Source organism: Triticum aestivum, chromosome 2D (genome assembly GCF_018294505.1).
Source record: "Triticum aestivum cultivar Chinese Spring chromosome 2D, IWGSC CS RefSeq v2.1, whole genome shotgun sequence".
In the NCBI taxonomy this organism is placed as follows: Eukaryota; Viridiplantae; Streptophyta; class Magnoliopsida; order Poales; family Poaceae; genus Triticum; species Triticum aestivum.
In genome coordinates this window covers 598,227,581-598,253,456 of record NC_057799.1, presented here as the reverse complement: position 1 = coordinate 598,253,456, position 25,876 = coordinate 598,227,581, and the positions used below count along the sequence as shown (strand labels likewise).

Genomic DNA, 25,876 nt, shown 5'->3' with positions numbered 1-25,876 from the left:
TGCAGAAGGCAGCTCTAATGGCGCCATCCCGTGAAAAAGAAAAGCTCCAATGGCTAATGGCGCCATCGTTGATTGGGAAAGAAGTAATCAAACCCTGACGGGGAATTGGGGATATTTCAGCCCGACGAAGCTAACTGGCGGATTCGCCATCGCCCCTGCACGCACGCACGCGTGCACGCTCACCCGCCACCGCCGGCGCCACGGTCGTATCGTACTGTACGAAACCTCTCCGGTCAGTGGCACCGGCCGTCCGTTTCCAATGACAGCTCCTCGTCGCCTTCGCCGCCCGCCCCAAACATTCCTCGGGCGATTAAACTTAACGAGTCAATCCCGGCCGGACGCGGTCCGCGCCAACGCCGGTCGCTCTCACCCAGGCGCGCATCGCCTCCTGTCGCCGATCAACTATAGTCTATTCCAGCCCCTGATCGCTTTCGTCAGCTCGCTAGCAGCTAGCTAGCGAGCGAGCGCGGCCGGCAGCGCCAGCCAACGCCCCGCGTGGGCGGATCGGACGGGACACGAGCCGCCCCTCGGGGGCACCGATGGACTGCGCCTTCACCTCGGCATCGGAAGCCTCCACCCCCTCGCCCGCTCACTCGTCGTTTCCGAACGCTCACTGGTCGCGTTGAGCGGAGAGGCGCGCGCGCCCATGCTGCTAGTGCTCCGGAGGAGGCGACCGGCAAGGGTGACTGTCCGTCGTCGTTCACGAAGGATCTGAGCAGCTACGAGGTATGCACGACGTACTCTGCTCACTGCTGTGCAGCTGTGTATAGTAGTAACACATCTTCTGAATTTTACAAAGTCCAAACTCCTATGATACAAGTCAGTTTGTCTTGTGATTTACCCTGTACTTCTTCATCGTTTGCAACTCTGAATTATCCCACTCCCACCCACCACCACCACACACACACACATTATGTTAGTGTAGGTGGATCGAGTTGATTTGTGGTTGCTGTTCAACAATTGGCGCAATTACTTCAAGAAAACCAATGTTCAGACTTCAGATTCTGACATTGTTGATGCATATGCCTGCATGCGAATATGCAGAGACGGGCAGACGGCAGCAATGGCAGCCCGAGACACCAGTTCAATCTTCCTCATCCTGATCATCGCCCTCGTCATAGTCATCGTGATCCTGCTCGGGATCTGCTGGAGGTTCCTCGGACCGGGCATCATGAGGAGACTGCTGAGGCCGAGGAGATGTCCTTCAGGTGAAAACGTGTTCTGATCATAGATTCAGCAACTTCCACAAGAACCACAACTCTCATAAGAAATGTTTGTGCCCATAAACAACAGAGGTGCCCGAGTACTTCAGCGGCAACATGAGCGGCAACCTGCGCACCATCACCTACTTCGACTACGTGACGCTCAAGAAGGCCACCAAGGATTTCCACCAGAAAAACCAGCTGGGGAGAGGAGGATTTGGCCCTGTTTACCTGGTACAGTTCCATTTTAATCCCAGCAATCTTAGCAAGATAGTGTTCAGTTTGTAGTAGCACGATTGAACAGAGGTGCTCTGAATTTTGATCGACCTGCAGGGGAAGCTTGACGACGGGAGGAAAGTGGCGGTGAAGCAGCTGAGCGTGGGCAAGTCGGGGCAGGGCGAGTCGGAGTTTTTCATGGAGGTGAACATGATCACCAGCATCCAGCACAAGAACCTGGTCCGCCTCGTCGGCTGCTGCTCCGAGGGCACGGAGCGCCTGCTCGTCTACGAGTACATGAAGAACAAGAGCCTCGACAAGATCCTCTTCGCGGCGGCCGACGCGCCGGCGCCGGCGCTGCCGTCCCTGGACTGGCGCACCCGGCACCAGATCATCATCGGCATCGGCCGCGGCTTGCAGTACCTGCACGAGGAGTCCAACCTGCGCATCGTCCACCGCGACATCAAGGCCAGCAACATCCTCCTCGACGACAAGTTCCAGCCCAAGATCAGCGACTTCGGCCTCGCCCGCTTCTTCCCCGAGGACCAGACCTACCTCAGCACCGCCTTCGCCGGCACGCTGTAAGCTTAGCTAGCCGGTGACCGACATCACCGTCGAGGTACCTACCTCTGATCGCCGGACGACGAAACGGTTCTTGACACGCTGCTGCTACGGTGTTGTCAGGGGGTACACGGCGCCGGAGTACGCCATCAGAGGGGAGCTCACGGTGAAGGCCGACACGTACAGCTTCGGCGTGCTGGTGCTGGAGATCATCAGCAGCCGGAAGAACACCGACCTCAACCTCCCCAACGAGATGCAGTACCTGCCCGAACACGTACACTGAACTGCCACCCTCTCTGAAGAAAAATCGTACTCCTGCTCTGCTCTGAACTTTTATGTCTTTTTCATTCAGGCGTGGAGGCTGTACGAGCAGTCCAAGATCCTGGAGCTGGTGGACGCCAGGGTGCAGGGCGGCGAGGGGTTCGACCAGAAGGAGGTGATGCAGGTGTGCCAGATCGCGCTGCTCTGCGTGCAGCCGTACCCGAACTCGAGGCCGGCCATGTCGGAGGTGGTGCGCATGCTCACCATGAAGACCGACCAGTCCATCCCGGCGCCCGCCAAGCCGGCGTTCCTCGACAGGAAGAACCTCAACGGCGACAGGGACGCCGCGTCCTCGGACACCGCCACCATGGAGATGATGAGGTCGCCGGCGGGGTACTGGATGATGACGCCCTCGCCCATGCTCGAGGTCGACAGGCCCTACGACATGAGCTTCGGCAAATGATATGATCCATGGCGGCGCGGCGCGCGCAGCACCGTGAAATTTGTGACCGATGATTCCATGCTAGATTTACAGAAGTACGAGTATATGTTTATTTGCCTTTTCTTGTAGATACGACGAACATTTTTTAGACGATCCAACAGTATGTATACGATATACCGACGCATTCAGCAAAGCGTGCAGCTTTAGTTCTGAAATAAACGTGTGATCATTTTGCAAGTTCGATTCAGAGAACAATAAAGATGGTAGTATATTTTCTCTTCTCTCAAACGTGACTTGATCTAACTGTGCCAGTTCTGCTCTAGGATAAACTCCCCCGTAAGATAAAGTTTGTGACAGCTTTTTCCCATTTTAAGAAAAATATTCAAAACTCGAAAGTATCATCCTAATCCAGAGCTCAAATACTCCTAATATGAAAAGCAAATCCAAAAATGTAGCAAAACATTGAAAACCTTTTGATTTTTTTACTACAAACATTGCCTAATTTTCTACCTGCATGTATATTTTCATGGTGAAATGACATTCGTAAAGATTTAAGCAAAAAAAAATCCATGTTTCAAAAAATAGTCTTCTTGGAGCTTTTTTTTTCTCAGAACACTACAGATGTTTTTCTTCACGAAACATCGCATACATGTGAAACATTATTGAAAAAGGCATCACGCCCGCTTTATAGATAAAGCCGCAACCACGATATAAAGACAACCGAAACCGCAGGTCCACACAAGAATTACAGAGGTACATAAGAGCATCTACAACCGGACCTCTCAAACTCATCTCAAACGCCCGGTCACTGTCCGGTCACGATTTTTTGACCCAGACGAGCCTCTTAAACGGCCCTCAAACGCCCGGTCTGACGACACCCCCCATATCCAGCCCAAATATGGGGCGGACATGGGGGCGCCCGGGCACGCCCGCCACATCAGACCCGACAGCCCGACCCCACCCCAAATTGCACCAAATCCATCAAACCCTTCCTCCTCCTCCCGTCGCCCTCCAACCATTCCCGCGCCCGGACCCTCGCAGGCCTCCTCCCTTGCTCCCAAAACTCACCTCCGGTCCCGATCAACCGCCGGAGATGTTGTCCAGCCCGACCCACACCGCCGCGACGGAGACGTGGTCCGCCTCGTCTGTGTGAGGCGTGGTGTTGTTGGCGGCGACTTCCAAGGCAAAGAACGTCGCCTGCGGTTGTTTGTCAGAAACATCCATTCTTTTGTATTCTGTTGCTATTTTTTTAACAAATCACGGTTCATCTAGGTGTACACCCGAGATCCAAAACTCTTTAGAACTACCTTATTTAGCAAAGTTTCTCCTCTTTGCATTTGTTAACATTTAACCTTGTTCTGCAAGGTGGGCTCTCTTGTCAGGCTGACATGATGATGTCAAAATGGTCAGGGATTTCTCCTCGACATGTCATATGGCATGCATGTCCAACAGATGATGCAAAATAGAGCACCCAATAAAAATAAGGCAAGAAAGAGAAGATTTTAGACCCCAGAAATTTTTCTGTTGCAATCGATGATGTAAAGGTGGTGCCCTAAAATTCTTCAAGCTGCATTTTTGCATAAACATCACAGGTTGGAGCAACGTTTTTGGCACAAAGTGATATAAACAGCCGTTTTTCTTCCGTGCGGTTCCCGCTGCCCTAAATTTGTGGCAGCCGTGTGGCTGTTGTATTGTTGCAGCACTTGGGGACAATTTTTTGGGCTGCCACAAAAAGATTGCATGAAGATTTGGAAAAGAAACATCTGTTGGAGCACTGTTTTAGGGTGCAAATGCTCTAAAAAGCAGTTTTTTGGGCACTTGCCCCATTGTACATCATGTCTTGGAGATGCTCATAGTCAACAAATCGACAGGGCAGCGTGCTGAAGCCCAAGCAGGTTATCCAACTTTGATCGAACCACACAACACTTGTCCTCCCACCTCCGCCTCTTTCCCAAAACTAGGGGTTTGAAAGGGGAAGTGGAAGCGGCGGTTGTAGGCATTGGAGGAAGCTTTGGCAACGGCATGGCTCGTGTTGAAGTAGGTATATGTGTTGGTTCCGTCATTCCTTTGGCTTTTTAGGTAATTGGCGGCAACCTATTCATACATAAGCTTGTTCATTACAGCTAATGGTACAGATAACATCATGAGTCTCCTTACATCAACATGGTCTAACATCATACCCTGTCGACTTACCAAGAGTGTGAGCTGCCACATTACATGAACGATTAACATGGATAAAATCGCAAGATATAAACTTCGTAGTCTAGTTCTTGATAACATGGACTATTGCTCCTGTAGGGGGGACATGTCCAATTTGGATTCTTTGATCTTGTTGATCAGCGACAAATGGTCAGAAGCCACCATGATTCTTTGCATGACCATGTCTCCAGCAAGAAATATGGCTTGAAGTAGCGCCATGGCTTCTGCAGCTTCAGTATTTTGAATTCGAGCAAAGTAGCCTCTTCTTGTCGCTTGCACCATCCCCCAATGATCACGAACCACCATGCCAAATCCCGCTCTTTTAGATTGCCAAAAGATTGTTGCATCCACGTTGACAAGCATCCACCCTTCAGGAGGCGGAGACCAATTTTAGTTTGACTTCACAGACTCACGTGTGATGGAATTGGCCGAACTGCAAAAATGCAAGTTGATGAACTCAATGCAGGCTTGGATCTTTCCCACAACACGAAGTGGATGAATAAGACCTTACCATTATGGTAGGCATTTCCATGCTCCCAGATATGCCAAATTGTCACGACAAAAATCATGGCATGAAAATCAGTAGCATTTATCAACCACGAAAATATTCATTGCCTAATATGGGTAAATCTTTTCAGGTTCACGCAAATTCCATAATCCTTTTAAAGTTTTTCCAAGATTTCTTTAACATGGTGACAATACCAAAAAAACCAATGTTCAACAGTTTCCTCCCTATTGCAAAAGTAACAGTTATACCTAGTAGGTATCGATCTTACTAGAAGTTGATAGCCTCTAGCGAGACAATCATAAGCCAGCCTCCATAATATTACTTTCATTTTATTAGGAAACAAGATTGCCCAAAATTTCCTCCAATGGTTTCTGTTTGGATGTCGAGCCTTTGCCATCTTCGCTTTGCTCTCTCTAGAAATTCATCGGTCTACCTGATTATAGATTTGACAAGGTAGACGCCATTCTTTGTGTGGGGCCATGAGGCAAAATATGTAGAAGCTTCTATGCTTAAAGGAATGCTCAGGATTTTCACCATTGTGTCCTCTGAGAATTTATTTCTGATGACTACCTCGTTCCATTGTTGTTCCCCCACGGTAATCAAGGAACACGCTAATTGATTTTCACTCATTGGTTGCAGAGTTTCGAGAATCACATATGGAATTCAATTGTCCCTGTATATATGTATAGTTTGCCGTCTCCTACTCCCCACTGTAGACTGTTTTGCATCAGTTGCTTCCCATACATTAGACTACGCCATGTGTAAGAAGATGATCTCGGGCACTTCGCAGTCCAAAAAAACATGAGGATAGCATATACCCTTTAACAGTCAAGCACACAAAGAGTTGGCTTCAGTTAAAAGGCACTAACATTGTTTCCCCAACATGGCTTGATTAAAAATTGAGATGTTCCTGAAACTCATGCCTCCTAGGAACTCTGGTGAGGATAGCCACTTCCATGATCTCCAATGTAGTTTTCTTCTCCCATCTTCTATGCCCCACCAGAATTTTGAAAATTGTATCTTCTTATCTGTTCACAAACACCAATGGGAAGCAGAAATGTTGGGATTCCATGTGCGAATTTTTTTAACAGAACTTCTTTCCCGGCTCTTGATAATGGCCTATATCACTATAACCATCAAGTCTTTTCCATATTCGACTAGTGAGAAAACTGAAGCAACTAGTTTGTGAATGTCCCACCTAGGTCGGCATGTCGAGGTAAGTAGCTTGTAATGTCATCCTGGGCTCCAATTTTCCATTTCACTCTTTCCTATATTTGTTCATCGCAATGTGTACCAATAAATATAAATGATTTTTGAAAGTTGATTTTCTATCCAGACCTTTGTTATGGATGAGGCCAACAAGGAGGACTGAGAGATGGCGATTTGTCACTGGTGTCTTTCGTTTCCAAATTCTTAACTCATGGATGGAGAGAGAGAGAGAGAGAGAGAGAGAGAGAGATTTGGACGGGGTGTGGTGTGGTTCTGCCCCGAGTCGAGTGATCGACTTTGGCACATGGGGAGAAAAGTTGTACCTGATTTGGCATCGCCACTGCTCGTTGGTGGGCCCATCTCACAGAACATGGTCAAATATTAAAAGGGGTATAACCGTATAAGGAATGAAAGAGAGTTTCCGTTAACTAAGGTGAAGCTTATCAAAACTTCATATTAGAAAAGCAAAAAAAAAGTGGTTAGAATTTGCTCTCTTTCTGTTCAAAAGATTATTCGAAACATCTGATACTCAGGTGTTATTGGACGTGAAGTATCTGCTCCCGAGCTCAAATGCTCTCTAATGAATAGAAAAATCGAAATAAATAGTAAAAACATTTACAAAATGCTATTTTTTGATAAACTTTCACAAATGTTTTGTATGCTTGCAAAATTTCAGCATGAAATGACATTCGTGAAGTTGTGGCCAAAAAAATTGATGTTCCAAAAATTCTACTTTTGAAAACATTGTCGACTGTTGATTTTGCTCTTTTTTTGTCACGCCTTCCATGAATGTCATTGCTGAAATTTAGCAGGCATACAAAACATTTGTCAACGTTTATCAAAGAGTTCAGAAAAAAGTTGAATCATTTTATTATTATTTCTTATTTATTTAACTGTTCATCATGAAGTATTTGAGCTCGAGATCAGAATAGGACTTTCGAGGTGTTACTATGCTACTGCTGGTGACATGACACTGAAATGCTCCAAAATGATGGCTGGAACTTGCAGTAGTACGCAACAAGTAAGCAGCTCGACACGACGTGACGGCCCTTGTAGCCGGGAGTGGCGCACCCTTCATTGCATCCGCATCGATGTGCTCAACTACCGGCAAAACAGGCGTGATCACGGTCAAAATCATCCCGGCCACGGATCGCGGCTCGGCTACGGCCTACGGGCTACGGCTAGCTTTGACCTGCATTCACCTGCACCCTGACCACATAAACTCACTCTAGTAGAGCTAGCTCAACGGCACTGCCCGGCCTAGCCCGTCAGAATTGCGCGAGCAGAGGTGAAACGTGAACTTGCCCGTTTCTGTAAAATCTTTGGTCGGCCGAGGAATGTGTCCAGATACTCCTAGATAAGCACGGCATTTGCACGCACGAGACGTTAATCTGATCAGCGTCCCGGCAGCCTTTCAGTGCCAATCATCATAATAATAGTATGGGCCTTTGGCAGAGCGGTAGTACTAGCCACTAATTGAGGTTAACTTTTCTTCAGCGCGACCACCAGTCGGGGTGCGTCCACTCTCCGCTGGAAGAAACGGCCGTGCTCCACACCCCACGTGCCCTGATTTGCAATGCATACATCCCCTGGCCTACGCTGCAGCACGACAAAAAGAGAAGGGCATTCACTGCTCGTTTTGAATTCCGATTCCTTTGCGGGCGAGCGAGCGGGCGAGCTTTGTGCGCAGCGGTAATTAACCACCGCCCGCCGGCCGGCCAGTGTCGGAATCCTCGAAAAGGCCTTGGCATGCAGCAGCAGCAGCAGCAGCAGCCGCCAGCTTAATTAACAGGAAATCAGTCGCGGTAATGACAGCTTTATGCAGCAGGTCAGGATACTACTACAGGGCTTAACTACGTCGTACTACTACTGGCGTGCGGCCTGCGGACTTGATTCGGTGTCTCGTTGCGCAGTTCTGTAGGGGCCGTGCGGTGAATCTTCAGGGACATGACACCTTCGTTGATTATTATTAGTGGTGCGAGGCGGAAAATTAGAAACAGGAGTGCTGCGGCATCAACTTTACGTTCAGTGCACCAGGCGCCATTAACCCGGGCTCAGTGCACCGGGCGTCATTAACTTGCATTCAGAACGCGCACTGATCGGTACTGGAACAACGGATTGATTTCACAAGTAAGATAAACCCTTTTTTTCTTCAAAAAAGATAGACCCTTTTAGTACCCCTCTATGCAAAAAAAAAGTACGGAGTGTACGTCATTTTGAAAAAAAATCATGATAATACATGTCTCATTAATAAAATAAAAATCCAGTTACAAGCCATGCAAACATCAACATTACAAGACTCGAAAGATAGGATAATCCTATGAAAAAAACTAGCGCCGGTTCCTCTCCATTAAAAAAAAAAGACAGACCACTGTTCGCACACGAACACGTCACCGTGTACCTCCAACGCCGAGGGTGATGCACCGCAGCTCACGTCAAAGGAGACCCGTCCGGAAGCGCGGTACGCAAGACAATCCGGCGGACTCTTTTGTAGACCCGAAACCCCACACGCCCTGGAGGGACCCCGTCAGGGCGCGTGGCGGCTATGGGCTGCCTTAGGTCGGCCTGACCGCCCCTAGGGCCTCGAGGTTCGCCGCCCTGCAATGAAGAAGAATGAACGAAGAACGAGAAAGAAGAAGAACAAGGGAGAGAGATAAAGGTAAATGTAAAAGTGGTAGATGATTTGATCGATTGTGTGTTGTTCAATCGGCCATCACCCCTTAGGTATATAAGAGGCGACTGGACTTCCCGTGCAAGGAAAAGGCTTGGATCCACGTCCAAAACCCTAGTCAAATTCGGAATCCGAACTTTCCAAAACTGTTCGGTTTACAACCTGGCTGCATCTTGCGGGCCACGTTTGAGGCAGTAAACAACCTCGGATGGAAACGAGCCCAAAAGACTTCTTGACCGTTTCGACGAGACGAACAACTTTCATGTTGAACTTTTTTGATCAGAGGCCATATTGAGGGAGTTTTCGGCTGTTTTCCGAAGTATGCGGCAGAAAAATCCAAAAGCCGGACAAACATCCCCGAAGTGTCCGGCCATCCTCGGAGAAATCCAAAACCCGGATGATCATTCCCGGAGTGTCCGGCCATCCTGATGCAGCCACGCATTTTCGGCTATAACTTTTGCATACGAACTCCAATTGAGACGTTTCTTATATCAAAATCGATCGTTTCAACGAGGCGAAGACAATCCGTGTAGATCACTTTTCCATACGAGGCAGTCTTGGGGGTGTAATCAGCCGAATAGTATTCTGAATACAAAATCTCGGCATTTCGAACACAACTTCGGCCTTTGAGATGAGATCGGATGGCGATGGCCCAAACATCAAAGTTTCTCATTTTGATGATACGGAACTTTCTTACTTTGAGCACTTCTTAATTTGAAGCCATCTTAATTAAGTTCTTGGTCGTGCCAAAATCTGGTGTCAACACATGCCCCCCTTGTTTTTCGGCAAACTTGTGTGCCGAAAATTAACTAGCACGATGCTTTTTCTAAGGACGATGTCAACACTCCATCGGCCATTTTATGTGCTTAGGGCGATAATTTCTATATCGGTCATGTTTATGCTTAGGGCGATAATTATATATCGACCACTTTGATTAGCAACAAAATACAGCTAATCGAATGTATGGTGATGAGGTAAAACCCTTGCATGTTGTAAGAAGTTATATTGCGTCCATGGATCAAAATAAGTCCATGGAGGGTAATCAGTCATACCTGAGGATGAATTCCATGTCATCGGCATCAATGGCATAGTTGGAGAATGTGGATAATGTGTGCACCGAAGAAGTTGAAACCTTCGGCTTGGTCGTTCATAATTTTCACTCTTTTCCTTCTTTACCTTTGTCGCACTTCTTGCAATGGAACCTTACACATCACTCTTTTTTTGATTATTTCCTTTGGGAACCCATGCCATGTTTTTCTTTTCGAGCTCTTGTGCACTAAGTTTTTTGTAATTTCTTTTCTTGCCAATACGATAAGCCGAGTGAGCGCCCCGGCTGTGATTTTGTTTGAACTAATGACAATTCTTGTTTTACCTTGTGCACTTTCAACTTCTTTTCTTCAGATTTGGCACTTTGATTCTCGACAATTGATTGCTTCATCTCATTGCCTTTAGTAGCCAAATTTAACACTTTAATTGGCTCTTTATCCTTTAAGATCAAATCTGAATTGGCACTCTTGCGACCATCTTTTTTAACTCGATATATTTGTTTGATCACCTCTTCCTTTTTTCTTGAGCTCCAGACCGATTCTTTCTTATTGAAACGGTCTTGAACATATGACAGCTCATTGAACGTTGATTTTCTTGAAGCTGCATAATAACGGTGAGATGGTCTAAAATATGATGGAGAATGTGCCATTGTATCATACATGTCCCATGATAAATATCGATCCACATGAGCATAGGGAGGCATCCACGGCATTGGCATTGGCGACCCAAAGTAAGGATATGAACACGTTGCATTAAAATTCTCTTCTTGCCAATACCGATCCTTGGATTTGCGCCTAGGGGGTGATCTTGATGTGTTTGCATTAGTTGGCCGATAAGCACTGTTCTTCTCACTTCTCTTCTGATATTTTTCCAATAGTTGCACGAAAGTGACTTTTGCCTTTTTACCATTGTGCTTACGTCGGCCTTTGTTTTCTTTGGTTGTGCTTGCACTGATCTTTGGATTTTCTTGTTGCCCCCCAGTCCTTGGCGTCTCCATTGTAGCTTCGTTGGAATTCTCGCCCTCAAGATTAAGTTCATTTTGCTCTTTAACAACTTCTTTACTTGAAAGCTTGATCCCATCACCTGCAGTTTTATCTTCTCTTTAAATGGATCACTTTGAATCAGCCGATGCAAAAACCTTTTGCCATCGGGACCAATTGGAATAGACTGCTCATCTCTTGGTGTTTCAACAAACTTCAATCGTCCTTTTTCAATGGCCGATTTAACTATTTGACGAAACATGTTGCAATCCTCAAAATTATGCTTGGACGAATCATGCAACTTGCAATACATTCGTCCTTGGATTGATGGCTTCACATGGTGATCAATAACTCTAATGTAATTATTTTTCAGCAACAAATCACATATTTGATCACACATGCTTGAATTGAAGGTATACTTCTTGTTTTCTTGCCGATCTTGGTGTGCGAACGGCTTTGGAGTTATGCAAACAAATGGTTCAAATTTGGAATATCTCCATTCGGCTATGCATTGTGTTTTGCACCCTGTCTCCGATGTATTTGGATAAGATATTATATTAGCATCGGATTTCTCAAAAGAATTTGACCTTGGCTTTAAATTTCTGAAACGAAAATAGTTAGAATACACATGTCTCAATTGAGACCAAGTGCAATCCAAGTATGAAACAAGCAAAGCTATCCAATTAGATATGAAATTTTGATAAATCAATGGGGAAAACTTTGGCTGCAATAATAGGTCAATATCGGTCTTTATAAATGGCACAATAGGTTGACCGATATGCTCTATAATAGTTTTTATTGCTAACAAGTAAATTTACCTTCTTCATTAGTCTTTCAAAATTAATTATGAGAATTTTTCTTATAGAAGCATCAACAATAAAGTTGCGACCAAATCGGAAGATAGGTAAATCACTTGCTAGGCATACCTTTTCAAACACGTTGGGAGAGCATGATAGTTGTGTTACTTGAACGATATGTTGTTACTCTTTCGAATAGCTCCCCAACACCTTGTCGTCCTGTTTTTCTAGAACAGATTCGACATACGTAATATTTGATTTGGTCTTCTCAATAGCCGAATTAACTTTGTTATCCGAATCACCACTTTTTTTTGATAATTCTATCCAAACCCAATGCTTTCTCTTTTTGGCATAATCTAGCTTGGATTGTAGTAGAATTAATAGGCTTTCCTTCTTTTATTAATTCATGTAGAACAACATTGCATTCGTCCCAAAAAGACGTAAGATTTTTCTTAATAAACCAATCTGGATAGAATTGCCCCCCCCCAACACTTTTAGACTCTTTCGGTAACGAGATGTCACCGAAATTCTGTAATTGTGCAGGGAAAACATTGTATGCTACGATACTAGGTGAAGACACATGTGATCCTATAGATTGTTCACTTATTCGGCTATTAGCGTGAAGGTGCGAAGCCGAATTATGAATACCTATAGTTGCATATGGTGCCAAAAAATTAGTAGCATGAGGTGTAGCATATGATGGTTGAGAGTAACTGGCCGAATAGCTAGTAGTAGCATGGCCAATTCTCCCATCCATCGGCAAGGTTGGATTCACATATTGCAAATTAGTTGCCGATGAATAAAAAGGTGAAACACTTTCTTGTATGCTATTGTAAATTTTAACATGCGGTGTTTCAAATTGATTAGCCAAACCCATCATGTTGTTCATCAGCATATGGATTTGTGGGCTTGCCGATGCGTTGCTAAAATCATAAGAATTTGAAGCATGAAGATTGTTTTGCATCGGCCCTTGCGCATAATTACATGCATGATTGATAAAACTAGGGCTGGCCGATACATTATGCTCATTAGGTGATCTAGCAACAACATATAGATTATTTGCATCTACAAAAGGGAATTGGGTATTCATATTACCTTTGTAGATTGCAGCAACTTGATGACGATCTCTTCGTAGCAAGAACGGGTTGGAGACCGTTCAAAGCTTCGTCCCAACGGAGTCGCCAAAAAGTGTGTTCGCACACGAACACGTCACCGTCTACCTCCAACGCCGAGGGTGATGCACCGCAGCTCACGTCAAAGGAGACCCGTGCGGAAGCGCGGTACGCAAGACAATCCGGCGGGCTCTTTTGTAGACCCGAAACCCCACACGCCCGGGAGGGACCCCGTCAGGGCGCGTGGCGGCTATGGGCTGCGCTAGGTCGGCCTGACCGCCCCTAGGGCCTCGAGGTTCGCCGCCCTGCAATGAAGAAGAACGAGGAAGAAGAAGAACAAGGAAGAGAGATAAAGGTAAAGGTAAAAAGTGGTAGATGATTTGATCGATTGTGTGTTGTTTAATCGGCCATCACCCCTTAGGTATATAAGAGGCGGCTGGACTTCCCGTGCAAGGAAAAGGCTTGGATCCACGTCCAAAACCCTAGTCAAATTCGGAATCCGAACTTTCCAAAACTGTTCGGTTTACAACCTGGCTGCACCTTGCGGGCCACGTTTGAGGTAGTAAACAACCTTGGATGGAAATGAGCCCAAATGCAATCTTGACCGTTTCGACGAGACGAAAAACTTTCATGTTGAAAGTTTTTTGATCAGAGGCTATATTGAGGAAGTTTTCGGCTGTTTTCCGAAGTCTGCGGCAGAAAAATCCAAAACCCGGACAAACATCCCCGGAGTGTCCGGCCATCCTCGGACAAATCCAAAACCCGGATGAGTGTGCGGCTATCCTAATGCAGCCACGCATTTTCGGCTGTAACTTTTGCATACGAACTCCGATTGAGACGTTTCTTATATCAAAATCGATCATTTCGACGAGGTGAAGACAATCCGTGTAGATCACTTTTCCATATGAGGCAGTCTTGGGGGTGTAATCAGCCGAATAGTCTTCTGAATATAAAATCTCGGTATTTCGAACATAACTTCGGCCTTTGAGATGAGATCGGATGGCGATGGCCCAAACATCAAAGTTTCTCCTTTTGATGATACGGAACTTTCTTACTTTGAGCACTTCTTCATTTGAATCCATCTTAATTAAGTTCTTGGTCGTGCCAAAATCTGGTGTCAACAACCACCTCTTCATCCGAGCTCGACGCGGCTCCATCGCAGATCAGCAGCTTTACGGACCTCCAAATTAATTTTCATGAAGTAAAACCATTGCCGTTGAAAGAATAAGACCAGGGCAACATTGTCCCCGGACACGCCATCAAACTTCATAATTGACACCCCCGCACGACTACGACGTCGGAGGAGAAAACCAAAACTGTCGATCTCCAACCACAAAACCAGCACAAGATGCACCATCTTCGAGCTGTCATTTGCGGAGACAACTGTCTGTGCGTACTCCTGGACGACAAAATCTCCTTGCTCCACCATGACGTCGGAGACAACGCCGCAGGAATGGGGACAGAGCAGAAGGAGAGACACACCTGATGGAGTCGCCGCCGCCGCCACGCCGACACCATCCTTGAACTCTAATGCTGCCTATCTTAAGGATCGGCAAACACACGATGCCATCAACTCCGAGACGCCACCATGAAGAGCACCGTCGGTGTGTGAGTGGAGTAGAGGCAGGTTTATTCGTCCGGGCGCCGCTCTCACCACCCCAACAGCGCACCACGACCTACAAATCCAAACTATAACTACGTAGCGGAGGAACGGGTCCTGCGTCATTTTGGATTCGATCAGTTGATACTACTATATTAGATTCATCACAGAATACGCTTTTCGTATCTTCATCATGTTGAGGACGGGGCGTCGACCCGTTGGCTGGGCAGCTGAGGTTGCTGTCAGCCCACCCGTGTTCAAGTCCCGGCTTGAACGCGTAATGCTCGCGGAGTTTCTTCTATAAAAAAATGTCAACGAGGGTTAGCCCTTGGGTTGGTCTTATTTTTTTTATCTTCATCATGTTGAGACATGCGTGAGCGTGTAAATGGGATGTATTTACCATAGCAGAGTAGTAAGAGCAACTCCAATGGGGCGACCCATTTCGTCCGCGGCCGTCCGTTTGGGTCGGTGCGGACAAAAAAGCCGTCCCAATGCGCCGACCCAAACGGACGCGCGTCCGCTTTCGTCCGCCTGCCGACCCATTCCTGGCCCATTTTTGAGCCTGATTTGCATCGGCGCGGACACAAGACGGACGCGCGCGCTCGCCCTCTTTCCTCACCGGGCCCGCTGGTCGGTGGCACAGTGGATTCACACCCTCGCCCGCCTGCTACGTCGCCGACGCCGCCGGCCATTTTTCAGATACATAGATAGTTCTAGCGTACACAGATAAAAGAAAAAGACCACTACTCGTCGCTTTCTGACTCCGACTCGGTAATGTCCTCCTCCGACGTCGGAAGGTAGGCGTCAGCAAGCTGCTCGTCTTCAAAGTCCCAACCCGACGTTTCTCGTAGCTTCAGTTTCAATTGAGCTGCTTGCTTCCGCGAACGCTTGTCCTCCCGATAGGCGGCTCACTCCCTCCTCCTCGCGTCGCTCTCCAACCTCAATTGCTTGTAAAACTGGCGCTCGTCGACGATGTCCTGCGGGAAGCCTCCGCGCCACACCACCAAGGCTTCCACGTCCTTCTCTGCGATGGCGAGGCGACGCAGCCGCCTCCGGTGGACACGATGATCCTCGTCGGTGAAAAGCCGCGGGAGAGGCGCCAGATCCTGCGCCGCTGGCTGGACACGTTGGGAAAATTCATATCCCGACGAGGCCTCAGGAGGCGCCACGCCGCCGCGTCGTGCGCGCGGGCCGCCTCCTCTGCGGTGTCGAAGGTGCCGAGGATGAGACGTTTCTTGCGAAACCAGATCTCGGAGGAGAAGGCGCCGGAGAGGCGCTCGCGGACTCCGCGAAAATCCGAAGCGCCGAGGCGGCGGATCGACATGGTAGCGCAGAGGCGGCGAGAGTGGGTGGCGGACAGAGTGTGGAGGGAGCGCCTTCTTTATAACGAGCGCCGGCGGCGACGCGCGCGCGAACCTTTCCCGCGTGCTGGAGCGCCTAAACCAGCGCGCGCTAGGGAGCGCCAAAACCAGGGCGACGACATGATCTTAAACGCATGCGGTCATGAAATGGGTCGGCCCGTTGGGTGCAATGCCGACCCAAAGCTAAAAGAGGGCGGACGGCGGGCGGGCGACCGACCCAAACGGACAAAAAGCGGACAAAAATGCCGTCCGTTTGGATCGGCCCATTGGAGTTGCTCTGAAGTATAAAATAACCTGAGCATAACAAACATTCGAAAAACTTGGCTCGCCCACCTCAACAATCAATCGATGGTTCTCAGATCAACCAACATTCTGACACGAACGTAAAATAACCAAATTCACACCAAACATGGCAATAGAGCTTGAAAAGCGTTTCCCGCTGGCGCACGCGCTGCCTCGCAGGATCCCACTCCACTGCCATTAATGGCACACGCCTACGGCTGGCTGGCAGGCTGGCTTCCGGCGTCGACGACCGATGGCGACCGGCAGAGGGCAACGGGCGACCGATCGAGGATGCCATGGCATGGCATTGACTCCAGCTGCCCTGCCATAGGACGCACGCAGACGCAGGTTGTTCGCCCGTACCCCGCTCACGCCCTCCGGCTCCGGGTGCCGGTCGCTCCCGTCGCATCCGCCGTCCACGTCGCGCACCGGAATGAAAACCGACGGCGACGGGAGAAGAGACACCCGGCGCAAAGTTTCCGTCCCCGGCATCATGGTGTCCTCCATGAACCGCGCTGCATTGCGCTACAGCGCACGTACGCTGTACGTACCCCTCCCTCCCCGTCGCCCGTCGTGCCGTCCAGGCGTGCGCGTGTCCATCGACCTAACGGCACTCGAAAAGCTGGAGCGCCTAGTAGGAAGGAAATGATCGAGCGGGTGGGTTGGGTACACCGTACACGCGCAACGCGCACGTTGCCGGTATTTTTTGGCAGCTGATGCGCACTGCACTGCCGCGTGTTAAAGGGGGGCTCCATCGTGCGGCGGGCGCTGTTTGTAACGCCAAGTGTAGGAGCACTGTGCTGGCACGAGTGCATGCGTTGAAAAGATTCCTAGGCTGCTCGGCTACTTGCGGGGGACGAGATGCGGCGACCGTCCGTCCGGTTTGCTGCTCCCGCGTGCCAGAGCTATGGGTATGCGATACGACGTACTACCAAAATGTGCATCGTCGGGTAACGGTTATTTTCACCCCACAAAAACAAACAAACCCGAACAATTATTTCTTTTTCGAAAGGATGCACACGTCTACCTTGTTTGATTTTGAACATTTTCAAAACTATGAATCTGAAATTCTAAAACTAACGCCGAAAGGGCATCTCCAACACCGACCCACAAACCTCCCGCATCAGTCCGGGCCGTGAAAACCAACCAACGCGGTCCTGTGTCGGTCCGTGACACGGTCCCAACTCCCAAGCGTTTCTCCTGCAAACCAGAGACAAACGTCGGGAAGTTTTGCGGGAGAAACGCTTGGGAGTCCGGACCGCTGTCACGCCCGCTTCTGACCGTCCTGTCCACCAAAAAATCTTCCACCACCCGTCGCCAGCTGCCTGCATTCATGCCGCTGTAGAGCGCACCGCTCCACATTGAAGGGGGCTTATAGCGGACGCGACCTCTCACTGCTTCCGCCATTGAAGCGGCGCGTCGGTCCAGGGCGCCACCCGCTGCATGCCCGGCTGGACACACCTCCTCGCCGCATTCAAACGCTTTTCATTAAACCCACGTGGAAGCCAAAAAACCTACTCCAGCCACACGTCCGTTGACGAGCGGGTCGGCATTAAACGCAACACAGGGAAAGCTCCTCCCGTCCACCCTATATTTAAACGAGGTTAGACGCCGGGCAAGAATTGCACCACTCCGGCGCTCCCCATCTCCTGCTTCCAACATTTTGTCCACTCTTTCGATGGCATCCGACGAGTAGGAAGAGCAGTTCCCCGGCATAAAAGTCGGCTGGGTGGCCCGCCAAGCCCGGCGTTTACGAGCGAGGCAGCTCGCTGCTCCACCTCCCTCGCCTAGCCAGACGGAGCAAGTTGCCGCCCCAAACCAGCCCGTGATTCAGAAACTCGCGCTCCAAGCCAGCTCACGGAGGAGTGGCAAGTTGCTCCAGGCCGGCATGGCAGGGAGCATGGCGGCACGGGAATCATCGCTGCCATGGACAACGCCGCGTCGTACCGCGCCTCTAGTGCGTGCGACTGCGCCATCCACCGTCGACACGCGCGTAACCGCGCCATGCAGGCAGAGAAAGAAGCTGGTTGCGCGGATGTCAACGAGGTGGTGGCCCGCACATCCGCCCCGCCGCCATTATTAAGGAGAAGTAGAACACGGGTGGCCACCTCCCCTTGGGTGTCGTGAAGGCCACCGCCGAGCCACCACCGGCGTACACAACCGGTGTCTTGCCCTCTTGCAGGCCACCATCGTCCCCTTACCCAAGGACCAACCTTGGTCTGTGCGGCGTAGGGACCCTTTCCCTCCGGCTGAAGCATCTGGCGGCGGTTCCACTCAGTTGAGCGGTGGGAAAGCGAGTCGTCCTTTGCGCTGAAGCATATACCCCCGGGGCTCACCGCTGCCGGTCATGGGGACGACGTTGGAGACCCACCGTTGCCGTCAGTACACTAGTCAAGGGTATCATGTCATCGGAGTGGATACCGGCCAGTGCTGGCCGTAAACTAGTCCGGATTTGTTTTTAGTTGAAAATATGTCCAAAATGTAACCATTTTCGTCCGGTTTGTACGAAATCCGTCATGTTTATATGAAATCCGGCCGAGTTTGCATAAATTTCATCTGGTTTGTTGAAAAAGAGTTTGTAATGTATGCGGCTAGCGTTGGATGTTGGCCCATCGCATCCGTGTCCCCCTGTCCGTAGACGGATGAGGGAGGAAATTTGCGAGTTGCCGTTAGACACTAGTAGAAAAAGGGTCAAATGTGAGACACATTAGTCCCGGTTTGCATTTGAGCCGGCACTAATGTGTCCATTAGTGCCGGTTCAAACGGCTAGGCGGGAGGAGATCTTTAGTACCGGTTCAGGGCGAACCTTTAGTACCGGTTCATGCCACGAACCGGTACTAAAGAGGCTGGGCCCAGCCAGCCCCTTTAGTACCGGTTCGTGGCATGAACCGGTAGTAAAGAGGTTGTGGCAGGCTGTTTTTAGTCCCACCTCGCTCCCCTAGCAAGATTTTTACCACCTTAAATATGTTACTTCTCAAACAATCACAAGCACTTGGTCTTTATTGAACTCTGTGTGTAGAATTTGTGGTCGTAATATGAGTCTTCACCAGTTTCTAAACCGTTGAGGACTCATGTTGACAATTCAGTTTGTACACAAAAAGATCATCAATAATCAATGTATTTTTTATGTATATTTTTACATGTTTACGCCCTCACTCTCTCCACTCACTCAGTCTTCCCCTCAATCCCCCCGCGTCGGTCCTCCCCCGCCGGCCGCCCCTCACTCTCTGCTGGCATGTTTACGCCCTCACTCTCTCCACTCACTCGGTCTCCCCCTCAATCCCCCCGCGCCGGTCCTCCCCCGCCGGCCGCCCCTCACTCTCTGCTGACTTAGCATCTGTTACACGGGCGCTTCATTTTTTAAACTTATTTGAACTCCAGACTTTTTTTGCGTTCCGTATGCACCATTCGAAGCAAAGTCATCAATTTTCAACACATTCTGACATCATTTTGCTGTTTTTCATTCATTTACCGATTTGTTTAAAGAGCTAAACGAACGTGAAATTGAAAATCACTACCAAATGAACTCTGAAAATATTGAAACTTGGCATGGTATCATCATTTCACCCACATAGCATGTGCAAAAGACTAGAGAGGGTTACGGCAAAAACTGGACGCACTTCGTGTACAAACTGGACAATCTCTTTCGGAGTATCAGGGTTTCGGACGAGAACTCGTCTGTTACACGGTTACTTCATTTTTTTTAACTTATTTGAACTCCAGACTTTTTTGCGTTCAATATGCAGCATTCAAAGCGACGTCGTCAATTTTCAACCCTTTCTGACATCATTTGCTCTTTTTCAGTCATTTACCGATTTGTTTAGAGAGCTAAATGACCGTGAAATTGAAAATCAGTACAAAATGAACTCTGAAAATGTTGAAACTTGGCATGGTATCATCATTTCACCACCCACATAACATGTGCAAAAGAGTAGAGAGGGTTACGGCAAAAACTGGACGCACTTCGTGTACAAACTGGACAATCTTTTTCGGAGTATCAGGGTTTCGGACGAGAACTCATCTGTTACACTGTTATTTCATTTTTTTAAACTTATTTGAACTCCAGACTTTTTTGCGTTCAGTATGCAGCATTCAAAGCGACGTCATCAATTTTCAACCCTTTCTGACATCATTTGCTCTTTTCAGTCATTTACCGATTTGTTTAGAGAGCTAAATGACTGTGAAATTGAAAATCACTACAAAATGAACTCTGAAGATGTTGAAATTTGGCATGGTATCATCATTTCACCCACATAGCATGTGCAAAAGAGTAGAGAGGGTTACTGCAAAAACTGGACGCACTTCGTGTACAAACTGGACAATCTCTTTCGGAGTATCAGGGTTTCGGACGAGAACTCATCTGTTACACGGTTACTTCATTTTTTCTAAACTTATTTGAAATCCAGACTTTTTTGCGTTCAGTATGCAGCATTCAAAGCGACGTCATCAATTTTCAACCCTTTCTGACATCATTTGCTCTTTTTCAGTCATTTACCGATTTGTTTAGAGAGCTAAATGACCGTGAAATTGAAAATCACTACAAAATGAACTCTGAAAATGTTGAAACTTGGCATGGTATCATCATTTCACCCACATAGCATGTGCAAAAAATAGAGAGGGTCACGGCAAAAACTGGATGCACTTCGTGTACAAACTGGACAATCTCTTTCGAAGTATCATGGTTTCGGACGAGAACTCATCTGTTACACCGGCAATTCAAAATTTTAATAACTTATTACAACTCCGGACTTTTTTTTGCGTTCAGCAGGCGCCATTCAAAGCCACGTCATCAACTTTCAACCCTTTCTGACATAATTTGCTATTTTTAATGCATTTACTGATTTGTTTTGAGATAAATGACCCTGAAATTGAAAAGCACTATAAATGAACTCTGAAAAGCACTACAAATAGAAGAAAATAAATAAAATAGAAAATAAAAAACTATATAAAAAACTACTCAGAAATAAATACAAGAAAATAAATAAAGAAGAAAAACACTATATAAAAAAACTACTCAGAAATAAATAGAAGAAAATAAATAAAGCAGAAAAGAAAAAAACTATATAAAAAATTACTCAGAAATAAATAGAAGAAAATAAATAATGCAGAAAAGAAAAAACTATATAAAAATTTGTTGGGGCGCTGCCCAGTGGGCCTGCCAGACCTCGGGTGTGCAAATTCAGGCCCAGCAGGCTCACAGGGCAGCGCGCCATAGTTAGACCCAGAAGCCTGCTATACAGAGGAATGCGAGGGAGCAGCCGCGGCTGGGTTTATAAACCAGTGCGGCTGCCCTTCGCCCGGCGAGGTGGGACTAAACTTTGCACCCCTCGCCTGGCAGCGCACCATCTTTAGTACCGGGTCGTGGCTCCAACCGGTACTAAAGGCGGGGCCTTTAGTACCGGTTGTAGCCACCACCCGATACTAAAGGGGTGCGTTTCCCGCTGCTTCGCCTGGCCAAGACAGACCTTTAGTACCGGTTGGTGGCTCCAACCGGTACTAAAGGTGGGTTCTATATATAAGAAAACACTTCAAAAAAATTCGTCAGTTTGTTTCCCTCTGCTTCTTCTCCTCTGCCCGTCGCCACCGCCCCTCGTCGCCGTCCCCTCTACCTCGCCGTCCCGTCGCCCGCGCTGTGAGCCCCTCTCCCCGGCCCCTCTCCTCCCTCCAATCGAAGCCGCCGTGCCGCCGGCGCCGTAGGTGCACCCGCGCACGCGCGCGCACACACACACATGCACGCACACACACGCACACACACACACACACGCGCGCGCGCACACACACACACACGATTCTGTTTTTAGTTTTTTTAGTTTTTTCTGTTTTTTATACAAATGTTTTAGATGAATTAATTAATTCGATTAGATTAATGTTAAATAGTATATAGAAATGTTAGAAATGTTATAGAAATGTTAGAAATTTTAGAAATGTTAGTTTTACCTAGATGAATTAGATTAATTTCAAATTGTTATAGAAATGTTATAGAAATGTTAGTTTTTAGTTTCTTATAATTTTAGTTATAGAAATTTAGAATTTGCATATAAGTCATAATCCAATCATTTAAAAAATGTTACTTTTGCGGCGTATAGTATTTTTTCTCGATGATGCCCGGCCCGCATCCTCGCCGTCGACCCGTTCGCGTCGACGTCCTGCTTCAGAGGACCCATGTCCGGGACTGGGCTCCGCCGGGCTGGCACTGGGAGGTGCTACCTTCAGGGGCGCGCCGCTTGGTGAGGAACCCGGCCCCGGGTCCCGTTGTCGACCCTGATCTCCTTTGGTGGCGTTCGCGTGGGCCACATTCGGTGCAGAGGGAGCCGGCCCCGCCGGAGGTGGTGCGTCGCCGTGTCAGGGAGGAGGACGAGCACGTCCGTCGCTACATGGCTAGCTGTAGTGCTCTCGTTGATCATTACCTGTAATTATTCTCACTGTATTCTTTTCTGTGGTATTATGCAGGATGAAGATGTCTGAAATGAGAAAAACTGGACGCCATGGCATTGGGTTCATTGACCCAAATACCATTAATGAAGAGACATGGTCATATGAACATTATAAACAAGAAGTAGAGAATAACATGCTAGAGTTCTTGAAGCGCCTCAATACCAATGCGGATATACTACTTCCTTACAACTTCCAGTCAGTCCACACTGTCTTGTACTACAAATTCTGTTTTTGTTACTAGCTAAATACCACTGGATCTTGGTAGACATTAAAGTTAAAGAAGGAAAAGTTGAAGCACTGGACTCACTGCTTAAAGAACCTAAAGAGTACTCAATCGTGAAGGGGATAGTCAACAGGTAATTTCAATCTCATTATATATATGTCCTGATATCAACTAATTAATAACTTCTTTATTCATTTTCTTTGCCGGCGAGCCGGCAGGGCTTGGCAAAAGTTCATCGAAGACGTTCCAGGCCCGTTTAGAGATAAACTGTATTGGTATCGACCCACGGTAATTATTTAAGTAGTACTATAGCTAGCTAGCTAGCTACCATGCAATCTCTTTAATTCTATAGTTTCAATAACATTAATTATCAGGCTTGATTAATTATTATCTGAATGAACTCTATTCTCGTACAGGCCATGAAGTAGGAGCCGGGGAATGATTTATGTGCATACTACGTTTGGGAAACATTCACATGATGACGTCCGAAAGGGGCACATCTGATAGACAGATATGGGTACGTTTGCCAGAACACACTATACACAATTTTTACATCATTATTGATATCTAGTCACACAACTAATACATGCATATTGATCTCCTTTTTAACAGTTCAATGAGGTGTGGCAGAAGCTCCTACCAATGGATCGCGTACGAGCAATTGCAGAGGAAATAGCAGGATTTTTGCTCGACCAAGTCATAGATCCTAAAGGAGAATTCCATTACCCTCTACCGCACTAATGCCTCCATGTAGGAGAAATTGTATGTGTGAATATGGTGGTGCGAGACGACATTCGATGATATGGATATATATATATATATGATCGGTTCTACGAGAAATTCTATTTATATATATATGCATAACGTGTCCAATATGTAGTATCGTAAAATACCAGCAAACGAAAAAGAATTAAATGGAAAACAAAAAATTAAAGGAAAAATAAAAAATAAAACCAAAACCCCCCAAACATTTAGTACCGGTTGGTGTTACCAACCGGTACTAATGGTCTACCCGCACCCGAGCCTGGCTCGTGCCACATGGTGGCACTTTAGCGCGCCGGTTCGTGACGAACCGGTAGTAAAGGGGGGGGCTTTAGTCCCCACTCTTTAGTGCCGGTTGTAGAACCGGCACTAAAGGCCCTTACGAACCGGCGCTAAAGCCCAGTTCTGCACTAGTGAGAGATGCCCTAAGGCCACATATTAAATGTCGCAAGTCTATACAAATACAGTCTTATAGAAAAGAAAAGATTACATCCACTTTCTTAGGGGGATCGAAATTTTCTTCCTCCTGCATTCATCGACGCTGCGTCGTGAGCAAAGCTCGATGCCACCTGTAGCCTCCGTCTCGACGGTGTAAACTTGTTTAAACACATAAGCTTGTAGAAACAACGTCCGGGAAGCCGTTGATGTAGACCAGAAGACGCCGACCGACTAAGAAAATGTCGAAAAGAGCATCCAGATACTCCAAATGCAACGAACGCGGACCAAATCCAGACAGATCCACCGAAAACTAAAACCGACCGGATCCAGGAAAATCCGTCGAAGACACACATCCACACGCCCTCCACCGACGCTAAGCGCACCAATGGAAGGAGGACATGATGAGGAGGGCATTATTCCTATATTTTGGAGTAATATCTTCAAGCACTTGAGCAAATGACTCATGATCAAAATCTCATCCCCTTTAATAGTATTAGCTTTTCTATAGACTCAATGTGATCTTTCATCACTTGACCAAAAATGTAGAGTCTTGAAGTTTCTATCAATTTGTTTTCCTTAGCAATTTGAGGGGTCCACAATCATATGTCTTTGCCATGCCAACATTGAACTTTTTTTGAATTTTATCATTGAAGATGCAACAATGACATATATGTTGTTATTAATTACGAAAACTATCCGGGGATTAGTTGCAGTTTCACTATGGTCGGGGCAGCACTTTATATAATAATGGTGGGCGTCAGAGGGGCGAACGGGTGGCGGCGGAGTAGCCGCCTCGGCAACCAGGTGTCATTAATGTGGGTGGCAGACGGACGGACGGACCACCGTCGTGTTGTTTGAACGCGCAACAGTCGCCTGCACAGGCAAGCGGAGCGGACGCCGCTTTCTCGGCCGGCGCGCCGCACCAGTGCCGGTTCCAGTGAGTGATCACCTCCGCTTTGATCGGGTATGAACGCGGGCAGTGACGTTCTGGAGTGGCGCTGACCGTTTCGAGCAGAAAGCGCGTGCCGATGAGGGTGGGGGTTTGGGTAGACCAAGCGGTCAGAACAAAACTTGGGTACTATCCAAACGTCCGCAAAGCCCTATGTCTGTCTTGAGTTTACGAAAGAAAATATGTGGACACCTCGCCGCGGACCGATGCGTTGGATGGCTTTCTAGGTTCGGATAACGCGATCCGAACGAATGCGGGCGGTTTGAGGTGCATCTGCACTCAACGACCACCAAAAACAAGTGTGATTGGTAATGATGGTCAAAATCACCCCGGCCACGGATGGATCCTCCTTCGGCTCGGCTACGGGTAGTCTAGCTTTGACCTTCATTCACCTGCCCCTGACCACATTAACTCACTCTAGTAGAGCTAGCTCAACGGTAGGACACCCAGTAGCCCGTCAGAACTGCGCGAGCCGAGGCGAAATACTAGCACGAACTTGCCTGCCAAACCTTTGCTCGGCCGAGGAATGTCGCCAAATAAGCCCGACATGTGCACGAGAAGTTTGATCAGTGTCAATCAAAATATGGGCCTTTGGCAGTACGGTGGCTGCTTATTGGGATC

The 25,876-nt window shown here is 47.7% G+C and overlaps 1 protein-coding gene across 1 annotated transcript; it reads left to right on the top strand.

Annotated features, from left to right (window-relative positions):
* The first annotated feature begins 317 nt into the window (after positions 1-317).
* Positions 318-2,936, top strand: LOC123050282 (cold-responsive protein kinase 1). Its single transcript, XM_044473106.1, has 6 exons — positions 318-726; positions 1,045-1,208; positions 1,294-1,436; positions 1,536-1,999; positions 2,103-2,253; positions 2,332-2,936. The coding sequence occupies exons 2-6, from the start codon at positions 1,064-1,066 to the stop codon at positions 2,701-2,703; spliced, it is 1,275 nt and encodes a 424-aa protein (XP_044329041.1). The 5' UTR covers positions 318-726; positions 1,045-1,063; the 3' UTR covers positions 2,704-2,936.
* The last annotated feature ends 22,940 nt before the right edge of the window (positions 2,937-25,876 follow it).